Source organism: Bos taurus, chromosome 8 (assembly GCF_002263795.3).
Source record: "Bos taurus isolate L1 Dominette 01449 registration number 42190680 breed Hereford chromosome 8, ARS-UCD2.0, whole genome shotgun sequence".
NCBI lineage: Eukaryota > Metazoa > Chordata > Mammalia > Artiodactyla > Bovidae > Bos > Bos taurus.
In genome coordinates, this window is record NC_037335.1 from 29,042,478 (window position 1) to 29,056,393 (window position 13,916).

At 39.5% G+C, this 13,916-nt stretch overlaps 1 protein-coding gene across 5 annotated transcripts in view; it reads left to right on the top strand.

The window, feature by feature from the left end:
* TTC39B (tetratricopeptide repeat domain 39B) overlaps positions 1-13,916 on the top strand; it is a 156,056-nt gene that overhangs the window by 70,744 nt on the left and 71,396 nt on the right. For all 5 annotated transcript variants that reach the window (XM_002689579.7, XM_015472440.3, XM_059889400.1 and 2 more), the window contains one exon: positions 13,525-13,620. In XM_002689579.7, the coding sequence (XP_002689625.3) occupies positions 13,525-13,620 (96 nt within the window). The remainder of the gene's footprint in view (positions 1-13,524; positions 13,621-13,916) is intronic.

Here is a 13,916-nt window from a genome sequence, read left to right on the forward strand (position 1 = left end):
GTGTCATGGAAGACATATACTAAGAAATCAAAACCAGAATCAAGAGCACACAGCAAACACAAACCAACCAGCCAACTTGACAAAACAAAAAATAAAAAGAGTAAGAACCTGAACCTGTGAAGAGTTTGGCTGGCCTTGACTCTGAAGAAGAATCCCTGGCAGCCTGGATTCAGAGGTCTCCCTGTGCTGTCAGAGGGTTATTACTTGAGAGTGAGCTAGTCAGGACTTAAGTAAATAAATAAATAAGGCAGATGTTTTGACTTATTAATATTCATTTAGGCACTTACAGTTTATTGGGGGATACAGACAAGGAACTCTGTTATTGTGATGTAATGGGATAGATTTTATAGTATGGAGAAGGTCCGTGTGCTGTGGGAGCAAAGCTGAGGGACGACTGACTCAAGTCTGGGTGATGGCAGGAGTTCAGGGAGCTTTCTGGAGGAGGGCGATGTCTGAATTGAGGCTGATGTTGCTAGGTACTGGTGGCAATCAGGTATAGCAGCAGCATTTATTATGCCCAAGTCCCTGAGATGTGAGAGACCATTGCAAGAAAGGAAAGTTTTCTCCTTTATCCCCTTGGGGATACTTGGGGCCTATAAATTAAATGGACAAAAGACAGGTTAGGAAGAGAAGAGAAAAACAAGTTTAACTGCATACATACATATGAAAGTTCACCAAGAAATGTGCCTTAAGGAGGTGGTTGGAATTGGAAACATATCATTTAAACAAAGGATGATGAAGTGTGAAGAGGCTAAATAAAAGAAGAGGATTTGGGGGGCTACTGGATGTGGGTAAGTTATGGGAAAATGACTAGAAGATGTATGCTAAACAAGAATCGTTTAGTAAGGTTTTCATGCAGATAAGGGGCTTCCTGGGTGGCACTACTGGTAAAGAACCTGCCTGCCAGTTCAGGAGACATAAGAGACGGTGGTTCGATTCCTGGATCAGGAAGACCCCTGGAGGAGGGCATGACAACCCGCTCCAGTATTTTTGCCTGGAGAATCCCACGGACAGAGGAACCTGGTGGGCTGCAATCCATAGGGTCACAAAGAGTTGGATTTGACTGAAGCGACTCAGCATGCATGCAGGCAGACACACAGATAAGAGTCCTCTCAGGTGGTTAAGAGTTATCTCTGGACTAGTTTTCTACCTAGTGTGGGAGAGGGAAACATCTTTAATAAAAAGAAATTGATGCCCTAATTTTATAAAGAAAGGAGGGGAGCAGAGAGCTAGTTGCCTTCAACTTGAAATACTCTTTATGTGAAAATGACATTTTGGGGTGACATACTCTGATCCCCTTCACTACGATCTCTTCAGGGTTTGTCAAGAAGCTTGGGCACCCTGCAGTTCTAGTGAGGATAGGCTGGTTAGTGAAAGACAGGTGCCAAGGGACATTGCCAAGAAGCTGTGGCAAGGACAGTGATGAGCCACTGAAGTGTCACTAGAGTATGAGCAGTGGAGTCACCTTGCTCCTGGCTCTAAGACTTTGGTCAGTTGTTAATAATTTAGGGCTTAAATAGGCTTTGATGGCTTAGGTTGAGAATTTAACATATTTGTGTGCCTGTACATATGAATGTATATAGAGATTTATGCTATATATATGTACATAAATTTGTGTATGTATGTATATATATATATACACACATGTTTAACACATACATAGAGATATATATTGGTATAGATACATATCATTGTTTTTACGGAGGCATATTTTGATTTCCAACCCAGTAACTTATGAATAAACATATCACTCACTTGTGACTTGTATATAGTTTTCATCTCCCATTTTTTTGCACCAAATCTCTCATTTGACTAGCAGAAGTCTCTGAGGCCTATCGTGAGATAAGGCATTTTGAGACTCTATGTGATTTCCTGAACAAAGCATTGAGGGAGGTTTAGCAGTTCTTTGCTGTGTCATTATGTTCATATCTTAAAGAAATAGGCTAGAAATGGCAAAGAAATAGGCTAGATTGTTCTTAAAATGTCTTCTGTGTCAGGCCCAGTACCCATGGTGAGTCTGTTTTGGATCTTAAACAACTACTGTGTTAATTAATTTCCCCTTTTACTGATGAGAAGAGTGAGGTGCATAGGTTAAATCAGTTGTCCACAAGTCATCCAAGGTGCTGACCATGACTCCATCATGCTGAAAGTTGGCAGATCTGTTTTATTGTGTTTCTTAATCTTGGGTTGATTGAGGGAATGTAGGCAGCCCCCCTCCCTTTTTGTAAATGAAATTTCAATGTATTCTGCAGATGTGTGTCATGAAAAATGCTTAGGTTTTTTGACCTCAGGCTGAGATTTTCCTGTTGTTTTGACTTGCTTTCTACTTTTCAACTAAATTTACACTTATGTCTTTGGCTTAGTTTCGAAAGGGCAGGACTCACCTATGGGCAAATTATGTGGACATGAGATTGGCATGGATTTCATACATAGCTTGTTTTTCTTTTGCTATTTCATCAGTTCACAGGTGTGGAAAGTCTTTCATGACCCTTCAACTGGTATGACTGGATTTCTTTGGTGATCGTTTTAGATTAGTGGGTTATAGAATATCTTGTTTCAGGTCATCACAGATGCTGTATTTTAGAAAGCAGGAAAATATGGGACCAAGATTTGAATTTCTCTTGTGGTCTGGGGCTATAGTCATTATCTTCTTAGTTGGTGGATGTGGCAGAACTTGAACCTTTTCCATGAGTCAGCAAATCAGGCCTTAATACGTAGCATTTATATGCCGTCACACCTCTTTAATATTAGTGTAGGTTATTATTATTATTATTATTATTATTTTTTTTTTTTTGGTGATAGCATTCCTGTATAACAAACCATTATATGTGCCCACGTGGCACCACAGGCTGGATATATACAGTAGATCAACTATAAAAACAGCTGTACATTGAAGAGTTAAAGAAAATTAAACTTTGGCACTTAATTACTTGTGTATTTATGTTTCCCCTTCTGTTTTGCTTGTCTAATCTGATAGATGTATGTGCGTGCGTGCTTACTTGCTCAGTCGTGTCTGACTCTTTATGACCCCATGGATGATAACCCACCAGGCTCCTCTGTCCATAGGATTTTCCAGGCAAGAATACTGAAGAGGGTTGCTGTTTCCTCCTGCAGGGGATCTTCCTGACCCAAGGATTGAACCCACGTCTCTTGCATCTCCTACATTGTAGGTGGATTCTTCACTGCTGAGCCATCAGGAAAGCCCAGATGTATGTGGGGGAAGCCCTAATATTTACTGATAGTTGCTTGCTTATGATTGAGGACTCTATGATCATATAATCATGGGTGCTTTCCATGGTTTACATATGTGGCATAAAATACCAAGAATTGAGACTGTATTTGGCACAAGGGTGCTAATACACATATAGAATCAATACAAATATCATTCATTCAATCAAAATTGATTGAACTTCTCTGGACTAAGAGAATTCCTGTCCTTAAAAAGCTCATCATCTACTCACAACAGCTGAAAAGTAGACCACTCATCATACTGTGATGAGTTTTAAATTTTGACCATGAAACCCAGAGGAGAGACATGTTCTCTAGCCTGGAAAACTTTTGGGTACTTTCGGGTAGTGATGGATTTTTCTTTCTCTCATGGATCATGAGCTAAATGAAAGGCAAACTTGTTTCATCTTTGTGTTTTAGAAAGGTTTTTTTTTTCTCTGTGTTTTAGGTAGTGTTTGAAAAGAAATGGTAAAGTTATCCTCATTTAGCATCATGCTAGAAACCTGCATTTGCTCTGTGTCCTGAGAAGCTCTGCATCCCTACTTGGAGGGACTGATGAAAATGGCAGAGTGCTGCTGAGTGGCCTCTGGCTGTCCCTATGGGGAAGCTCAGACTGCTGAGTAGCAGGAGTGCAGTGGTCTGTCTAATGGGGAGTTCTTGGCCCCAATCACTTAACTCTTTTAACAGCATCAGACCACGTTTATGTCATCTTTCAATTTAAAAAGTGATTTTGCAAAGTGGAATGCATTGCTTCCTTGGAACATCCCTGTGAGGTAAACAGGACCAAGGAATTTTTAGCCCACTTCCAGCTTTTGTGTATATGTGCAGTTTTTTTCCCTCATTTTTTTAATTGCTGTAAAATACATGTAACATACACTTTTCCATCATAACCACTGCTTCAGTAGTATTAAGTTTGTTCATAATGTGGTGCAGCCATCACCACTGTCCATCTCTGCAACTCTATTCATGTTGTAAAACTGAAACTCGGTGTGCATCAAATAGTAGCCTACCCACCCCGTTTGCTTCCACCTCCCTCTCCCCAGGCTGCCCCTCCCAGCCCTTGGCAGAGGTGAGCGACTGACCCAAAATCTCATTGCCTGCACACCTGGAACAGAACCCAGCATTCTGCGTGTGTCCAGCATGCTTTCTCCTAAATCACACTGCAGTAGGGAACTGAAGAAGGATCACTAACAGATTTGGTAGAAGTTTTCCACTAGAAATAAGAGAACCCTCCAGTAGGGCAGGAATTTTCACTTAAGTTTGAAAAAAATCAGTAAAGAAAACCAGCAGAATGAAATAGGAGCTGTATCTGTCTCTTGCCAACTAACATCCTGTTGTTATTTGTTTTGAATAAAGTGGAGGAGTACAGTTTGCTTTGCCTGAGGAAACCACGTTGAAAAGATGGCAGGGTCTGGGTTTAGCTTCCGGCTCTGTCCGTGACCTGCTGGGACTGTGGGCAAGAAAAACAGCATCTGTTGGGGTTCTTTCTATTTTCTAAAGAGACAGTAAGTCCCACCTTCCATTTTTTTCAGTGAGTAGGATCTGGGCACGCTTAATCTTGCATCCAAAAATGAATTTTCATCCTTTTCAACTGTCCTCACTTTGCTTTGGAACTCTCATCTCCCTTGAGCATGAGAAAAAAAAACATTAAGTTGTCAGTTAAAGATGACATCATCTGTTCAACATTCAGACAGCCTCTTTGGGAGACTCTCAGGTTTTCCTGATGGAGTAGGGGAGGTAAATGCCCATGCAAGTGAAAATTTAAACTCTGCATCAGGCTGACATCTCCTGCCCCAAAGGTTCCCCCTCCTTCCCCTGCTTCCCAGATGGCCTCTGGGGCCAGGAGGAAGACACAGGGATGGAGCCCAGTCCGGGTGTTGCTCTCTGGTTGAGCGTCTCATCGGTCGTTTTTGCAGTGACCTCTGTCCTTGCTGTGCCTGCCCCTGAGTTACCTGTGATGGCTGGACCTGTCGGTGCGCCCATGACCCTGAGCGCTTGGCATTCTCCACTGCTGCCAGCTGGTCCACAGAGGCCAGAGGCTAGTGCCCACTCCCATTTGATCCCTGTTCTCTGCCCTTTGTCACCAGAGCTGTCTTTTTAAAAACACCTTTATTTTGCAGTATCTCTATATTTTGAGAAAAGGTACGAGAATCATACAGAGAACTTCTGTCCACCCTGAATCTCTTTTTTAGCATTTTGCCACATTTGTGTTTTATTCTGTCTCTGGATACACATTGTTATGTATTTTTCTGAATCCTTTGGAAGTAAGATACAGCTCCAGAAAAGGTGGTCTAGAACATGAGTTCCCAACTGCCTGGCCATGGATCTGGCACCTCCTGTCAGATCAGTGGTGGCATTAAGGTTAGAAATAAAGTGCACAATAAATATAAGTGCTTGAATTGTGCTGACACCATCCCCCCACACCAGGTCCATGTAAAAATTGTCTTCCATGAAACTGGTCCCTGGCACCAAAAAGGTTTGGAACCGCTGGTCTGGAAGGATGAATTGTAACCTTCCAATTGAACAAGGGATAGAAGTGTCTGGAAATAGCCCTTGTGTTCTTTCTTCTTCTCTGCTCTCCTCTAAGTCTTCTTTCTTCCAGGTTAAGCTCCCTGAGTTCTTCCTTTTATGGAAAAGCACAAAGAATATAAAAACCACCCAAGTTCTTCAGATGATATGAAGGTTTATAATTTTGATTGAGGAAGCTTTTGTAATAAGTCTAAGCATGTATTCTTTAAGGGTAGTTTATCTAGTTTATAAATCTACTAGTCTCTCACCTAATAGAATAATTATATTCTACATTGATGCTTTCTTTTTGGCCTTTTTTTAGAGTTTTAGGGCTTCCCTCTAAAGGTCAGGACTGTTGCTGCTGCTGCTGCTACGTCACTTCAGTCGTGTCCGACTCTGTACGACCCCAGAGACAACAGCCCACCAGGCTCCCCCGTCCCTGGGATTCTCCAGACAAGAACACTAGAGTGGGTTGCCATTTCCTTCTCCAATGCATGAAAGTGGAAATTGAAAGTGAAGTCTCTCAGTTGTGTCCGACTCCTAGCGACCCCATGAACTGCAGCCTACCAGGCTCCTCCATCCATGGGATTTGCCAGGCAAGAGTACTGGAGGGGGTTGCCATTGCCTTCTCCAAAGGTCAGGACTAGTATGGCAAAAAAATGTTGAAATTTCTTTCCTTTGATTCTGACAGTGTTGGTGACAGGGTTGGGGGTGAAGTTGACAGTAACATGTGTTTTGGAGAGTGGAGTGCCTGGTAGTTTCTGGGCTGTTCTTTCTCTCCCAGAAGCAGAAGTAACACCTCTCCTTTTCCTCTGATCGCTGGCCATGAGGATGGCTATTTGAAAACATCATCCATAGGACAGAATTTGGTCTGATGAGCAGTTTTCTTTATTAAGATAAGTTGGGTTATATGGTCAATAATATTAAGCAATAGATAAACTGCAAATCTGGTGGTGGTGTCCACTGGAGTCCTGTGCTCATAACTCCAGTGGGTACCATTCAGACTGTGCTTGTGTTGTGTTTAGTGGCTCAGTCGTGTCTCTTTGTGGCCTCATGGACTGTAGCTTCCCAGGCTTTTCTGTCCATGGGGATTCTCCAGGCAAGAATACTGGAGTGGATTCAGACTGTAGGTTATATTATATAAATGGTGCCTCCCAGAGCGTATCTGTTAGTCTTTCTTCATTCATTCCTCTTGTCCCCTAAAGAGATTTTAACTTTGATGAAAAAGCTTCAAGGGTATTGTGCCATTTTATTAACTTTTGAAATTTTATTTCATTTTTTCTTTTTAAAATGGACTCGCTTTTATTTTGTTGTGCAGGAACATAGCCCATTGTGTTGGATTTATTGGGGGAAATTTTTGACTTGATTCTTCTAATTGTGATTTGAATGAGAGAAAAAGTATAAACAATGAACTTGTAAGCATACACCTTTTCATTTGAGACTAGTTCTACCAAGAGATTAAAAATTAAAGCAATATAAAGCTCAGTAATAAAAAGACAGATAACCCAATTAAAAAATGGCCAAAGAACCTGAACAGACATTTCTCCAAAGGTCAATATGTACTCAAACAGATACTCAGTATCATTAGTCATTAGGCAAATGCAAGTCAAAATCACAAGGTTCTATTGTTGGGAGAGTGTGTAATTTCCTCAGTTCTGTCTTTGCGCAACGAAGATTTGAAATTGCAGACCAGTGTTACAGCTCGATTACAGCTTAGGGTTTTATTCGGCAACAAAGGATACTACATGCTGGAGGCATGAAGGCAGGTGGACTCCAAAGAAGAAGCCCCAACCTGGCCTGGTTCCCTCTTTTTATACATTTTGTCTCCTCCCCGCAAGCCTGCCCTATGCAAATTAGGGCTAGCCAGGAAGAGGGCGTTTGTTTCTCCTGAGGTTCTCCGATTTTTCTTTTGTTCCCTTTTCATAGGCTTTTCCCTTGGTCTTTTAGCCACTGCCATTTTGGACTCCTTTTTCTAACTACCTAACACTATAATACACCCTAAGATGGACAGTAACAAGTGTTGTCCAAGATATGGAGAAATTGAAAGCTTCATATGTTATTGGTAAGAATATAAAATGACATAGTCATTTTAGAAAATGGCCTGACAGCTCTCAAAAGTATCAAATGTAGAATTATCAAGTGATTCAGCAATTCCACTCCTAGATGAAATACACGTCCACACAAGAGCTCATACATGAATGTTAATAGCAGCATTATTTATAATAGGCCAAAAGTAGAAATATACCCATATACCTATCAAATAATGAAATGACCAGTGAAGTGTGTTATATCTATAGCAATGGATTATTATTTGGCAATAAAAAGAATGACATACATAACAACAACACAAGTGAATCTTGAAAACCTTATGCTCTGTGAAAAAAGCTAATAGTGAAAGACCATATTACTTAATATCATTAATATAAAATGTCCAGAAAAGGCAAATTTATACATGTAGAAAGTAAATTAGTGGTTTCTTAGGACTAGAGGTAGAGAGAAATGGGAAGTGATTACTAATGGATATAGAGTATCTTTTGGGTGACAAAATGTAAATTAGATAATGATTAAAGTGATATACTATCTATGAATATTAAAAACAATTGACTGTGTACTTCAAATGAGTGAATTGAGTGGTCTGTGAATAATGTCTCAATACAGCCATTTAAACACAAAGCGGAAAATCAGGGCAAGATAAGGACATATTTTCTAGCATAGTAATAGTGTAAATGAAATATATGATTTTTTCCTTAACCTCTATAAACCAAATAGCAAGATTTTTCTTTAGCTAAAAATACATTTTTTCTAACATCTGAGCATAACATCTAGGTTTTGCTCAAAAGTGGAACAGGCAAGTCATTCTGTTCAGTTTTTAATAACTGTCCTTACTTTGGTGGTACACATTCTAAAACTAAAGCAACATAAGGAACATCTAGCATGGCATCTTTGCAAGGGTGCATGTACCTTAGTGCAGTGTCTTATGTATATTTCCTTCCTTTATTGAAGAAAATAAGAGAAGACTTGGATAAATGTGTATAGGTATGAAAATATAATATTGTAAAGATAGCAGTTCTAGGTAAAATCTCTGAAAATGAAATCATGTCCCACTGAAAACTCAGCAGACTTCTCTTGTAACTTTACAATAACTGATTCTAAAATTTGTAAATAAGAATGAAATTGCAATAGCAGCCCAAGACCAAGCCATGAAAATGAAAATTGTGTAACTGGTGCAAACAGAGGCGAATATGTAAATAGATCAAAAGAGTGCCTGAAACTGCTTTATGCATGTATGAAAACTTGCCCTGGGTTAGAGATTGCAGAGTCATTCAGTAGGTCAGAGTGTGATGAGTATAGCATGAACACATTTCAAAGATTTACTGATCATGACAAAATCAGCAAGATGGTTAAAATTTTTCCAAGAGCATTTGGGGGAACTGAAGAAAGAATGTTTGAATAAGATTTGTTATATACAAATATACAAAACTGATTAATTTCCTACAAGGCAAAAAAGCCATAACCTTATCAAAGTATTTGCATATGTGTCAGACCAAAAAAAATCTACAAATTAACATATTATTTTACAAAATATAGACCCTAATGTATAGAAAGTAACAAATCAAACAAAGGTATATCCCTTACAAAATGAAATATTCCTTGGGTGGGCCTATTTGTGCTCTAAAATAGTAGGCATACAATTGAGCTTACCTCAATGCTTGATTGAGCAGGCATACAGTCTTTCTTTTGTATTATTTAGAATCCAGTGAATAGCTGAAAGACAAGTTATTCATTACTGTTGGGATAATTGCCTATCCATAGGGGAAATACTTAAATTTAGATCACACTGTACACCAAGTGGATTTGAGATATACCTGCATGTTAAACCATTTTCTCCATGTATCTGAAGCATTTCTCATGAAAAAGGAAAAATAGATTTTTGATAAAATACTAGATAGTATTTTAAATGAGTGAATTAGATCTAAAATACAATTATTTAAAAAAATCTGTAGCATGATGTCCTTATTGTTATTAATATAAATTTTAAAATACTGTAGAATGTCTGGGACTTCATATACATACATACATACATATATATATATATATGCATAAAAAACTAAACTCTTGTACCTCAGAGAAATAAAAAAAACCCTAGTATTGTTTTTAATAATTACTAAGTTCTGATAAATTCAAATGTTTTTGTGCTTGATAAAGATGCTATAATTATAGCTTTGAAATGTGCAACCTTTACCTGGCACAGCAGACTTGATTTTAACAGGACTTAATTAATTCAGTGTTTTATATGTATATTTATAGTATGTCAAGTTGTTGGGGTAAAGATATGGGCTTTTAAAAATTATCTTGGAAAAAATGGCAAAAGAATAAGAAAAATGCACACATTATCTTATAGCATATACTTAAATTATGAATGGATCAACACATTAAATATTTAGAAAGTAAACAGCATGGAAAATTATGTTATATAATCTTTGTGGTGGGAAAGTTTTTCTAAGTATGCCTTGAAAATCAGAAATATTAAAGGAACTGACTAGTTTTGATTAAATAAAAATTTCAATATTGGGGAGAAAGTTAAAGATAAGGCAGATGACAAACTGGGGGGCATTTTAATGTACATTTTAAAGAACGTGCTTTTCTAGCCCTTATAAATGAACCTATAAGGGAACAGATAGGCAAGAATGGTCCAAAAGTCCTTTGAATCTGTCTTTTCTACTTCCTTGCTTGTAAACAGAGATGCCAGTCACTGCCCTGGAGTCTGGTTTATCTGAGGGCTTAGCACTTCCTCTATTCTCCTGGTAAAAAGTTCTTGTGATGGAAAATAACCTTCCTTTAAGATACATTTCCTCTTATCCTTGACATTTTATTGTCTCTCAGCACCCACAGCTAGCCACCCTAGTAAAAAGAACCTTGATTTCCTCTAATTTGATGTATAAAATGTAGGGAACTTGATATGTTCAAGAAAAGATGAATGTTGGATATAAAATATTACTGGGTATTGGGAAGTCAGAAGGTAGAATATAATTAAACTCTACTTAATCTACAATAAGGGCATTGACATTTTAGAATTAAAAACACAGAAAGAAAAAGCTTTCCTAAAGGAATGGTCAGTAACTGTTTCCTCTCTGCTCTACAGCTTGTGTACAGTAAAGGTGAATCGTCAATGGGAGGTTGGAGATTCTATTATACATGGGGCAGGACTTATTCTTAAGCTCTGTGGAAGGTTCCTTCTCTCCAGTGGACTTGCCTCCTTGTGTGTCTGTGAGGGTATTTGTGGGTCAAAGGGTGGCCTAAGACTGCAAACCAGATTGGTCTCCACATCTTCTGTGTTACCTCAACACTCTGTGGGGTATATATAATGGGAAATAGGCAATTTTTTTAATGTAAGATATTTTACAAAATGCACGCCTTTTACCTCCAGAATTTATCCTTAAGAAATAATCAGGAAAGTGAGTAAAGGGGCTTATTTTAGTATTGTTTGTAGTTGTGAAATATTGGGAGCAACTAACATGCCTCCGCACAATTGCACTCATCTCACATGCTAGTAAAGTAATGCTCAAAATTCTCCAAGCCAGGCTTCAGCAATATGTGAACCATGAATTTCCTGATGTTCAAGCTGGTTTTAGAAAAGGCAGAGGAACCAGAGATCAAATTGCCAACATCCGCTGGATCATGGAAAAAGCAAGAGAGTTCCAGAAAAACATCTGTTTCTGCTTTATTGACTATGCCAAAGCCTTTGACTGTGTGGATCACAATAAACTGTGGAAAATTCTGAAAGAGATGGGAATACCAGACCACCTGACCTGCCTCTTGAGAAATATGTATGCAGGTCAGGAAGCAACAGTTAGAACTGGACATGGGACAACAGACTGGTTCCAAATAGGAAAAGGAGTACGTCAAGGCTGTATATTGTCACCCTGCTTATTTAACTTCTATGCAGAGTACATCATGAGAAACGCTGGACTGGAAGAAACACAAGCTGGAATCAAGGTTTTGGGAGAAATATCAATAACCTCAGATATGCAGATGACACCAGCCTTATGGCAGAAAGTGAAGAGGAACTAAAAAGCCTCTTGATGAAAGTGAAAGAGGAGAGTGAAAAAGTTGGCTTAAAGCTCAACATTCAGAAAACGAAGATCATGGCATCCGGTCCCATCACTTCATGGGAAATAGATGGGGAAACAGTGGAATCAGTGTCAGACTTTGTTTTTTTGGGCTCCAAAATCACTGCGGATGGTGACTGCAGCCATGAAATTAAAAGACGCTTCCTCCTTGGAAGGAAAGTTATGACCAACCTGGACAGCATATTCAAAAGCAGAGACATCACTTTGCCAACAAAGGTCCGTCTAGTCAAGGCTGTGGTTTTTCCTGTGGTCATGTATGGATGTGAGAGTTGGACTGTGAAGAAGGCTGAGCGCCGAAGAATTGATGCTTTGGAACTGTGGTGTTGGAGAAGACTCTTGAGAGTCCCTTGGACTGCAAGGAGATCCAACCAGTCCATTCTGAAGATCAGCCCTGGGATTTCTTTGGAAGGAATGATGCTAAAGCTGAAACTCCAGTACTTTGGCCACCTCATGCGAAGAGTTGACTCATTGGAAAAGACTCTGATGCTGGGAGGGATTGGGGGCAGGAGGAGAAGGGGACGACAGAGGATGAGATGGCTGGATGGCATCACTGACTCGATGGACACGAGTCTGAGTGAACTCCGGGAGTTGGTGATGGACAGGGAGGCCTGGGGTGCTGCGATTCATGGGGTCGCAAAGAGTCGGACACGACCGAGTGACTGAACTGAACTGAACTGAACTGAACATGCCTCAAAATGAGGGATGGGTAACAAATTATGTTACCTCTTTTCAGTAGTTTGCTGTATGGACAGTAACCATGGTAGAGCAACTCTGTGTTGGGAAGAAAGGATTCAGGATAAATTAAGCATATAATGAAGGAAACCAAATATGTTATCCCGAAATGTGTATGCCTCTTTGACATAAACATTATTTTGAGTTGAAGCCAGTTAAGAAGCAGTAAAAACTGAAAAAATTCCCTCTTTCTGCCCAAACGTAGGATCTAAATTCTCTTTTTACTGAAGACAGACTCTTACAGCTTAGAGAGTCTGCAGACAGACTTTGTTAAATTCACCCTTGTCTTCCTAGTTACATCTTTACCATTTACTCCTAGCCCTTTACCATTTGTCCTGCCAGTTCTTCACAAATATATTGTTTCTTTGTCTGCAAAGTATAAAAGATTTCTGTTGTGGTCACTTTTTGGGTCTTCTTCAGTCTCTTCTGGAGATTCACATGTATGTGTATAACGTCACATTTTTATGCTTTTGTCTTGTTGATCTGTCTTTGTCAGTTTGATTTATAGACCCAGCCAGGGACCCTAAGACAGTTGATGGAAACTCTTTCCTCCCCTACAATAATATTCCATTTCAATTAAGAAAACTAGAGATAGATACATAGATATACATGGGGAAAGATTTGGAAGGATATATACAAGCTACAATGTTACGTTTGGGTGGAGAGTTTTGAGAGGGGGCGATTTTATGAATTTCTTTTTGTTAGACTGGAATGAAAAGAAAAATAAGTTTATTTTATAGGGGCTGTATTTCAGGAATATTCACTTTGTAACTGAGTAGATTTTGCTATTTGATTTGCAAAATTGAAAAGAAATGGAGATGAGATATTATAAATAACTGAAGGGATTGTGTCGTGTTCTTGAATATATGTAGATTTTTCCTGTAAGACAAAGAAACAAAAACCTCACTGCCTTTTTTATCAACAGGCCTTCTCGTGTGGATATGGCAACAAGCAGCCAGCACTTCTCATCATTTGATTCAAAACAGGCACCGGGACAGCCCCGGACATCTAATGTGAAAAGGTCAGGAAGAGGGTGTGGGTGTCCTGGGGGACTGGGGAGAGCACTCCAACCTTTTGGTAAATTGTGATGTTGATGTTACAATACGAATGGTGTCGCAAAGAATCGGACACAACTGAAGCGACTTAGCCTGCACACGCAAGGTGGGGAGAGGTCTGGGCAGGTGTAGTGCTCATTTTACAAATTAGGGAAGGCTTCTCTGAGCTGCTCAGGCAGGGGTCCCCAACGGTGGGGTCACGGACCGGTACCAGTCCATGGCCTGTTAGGACCAGGCCATATAGTAGGAGGTGAGCAGTGGG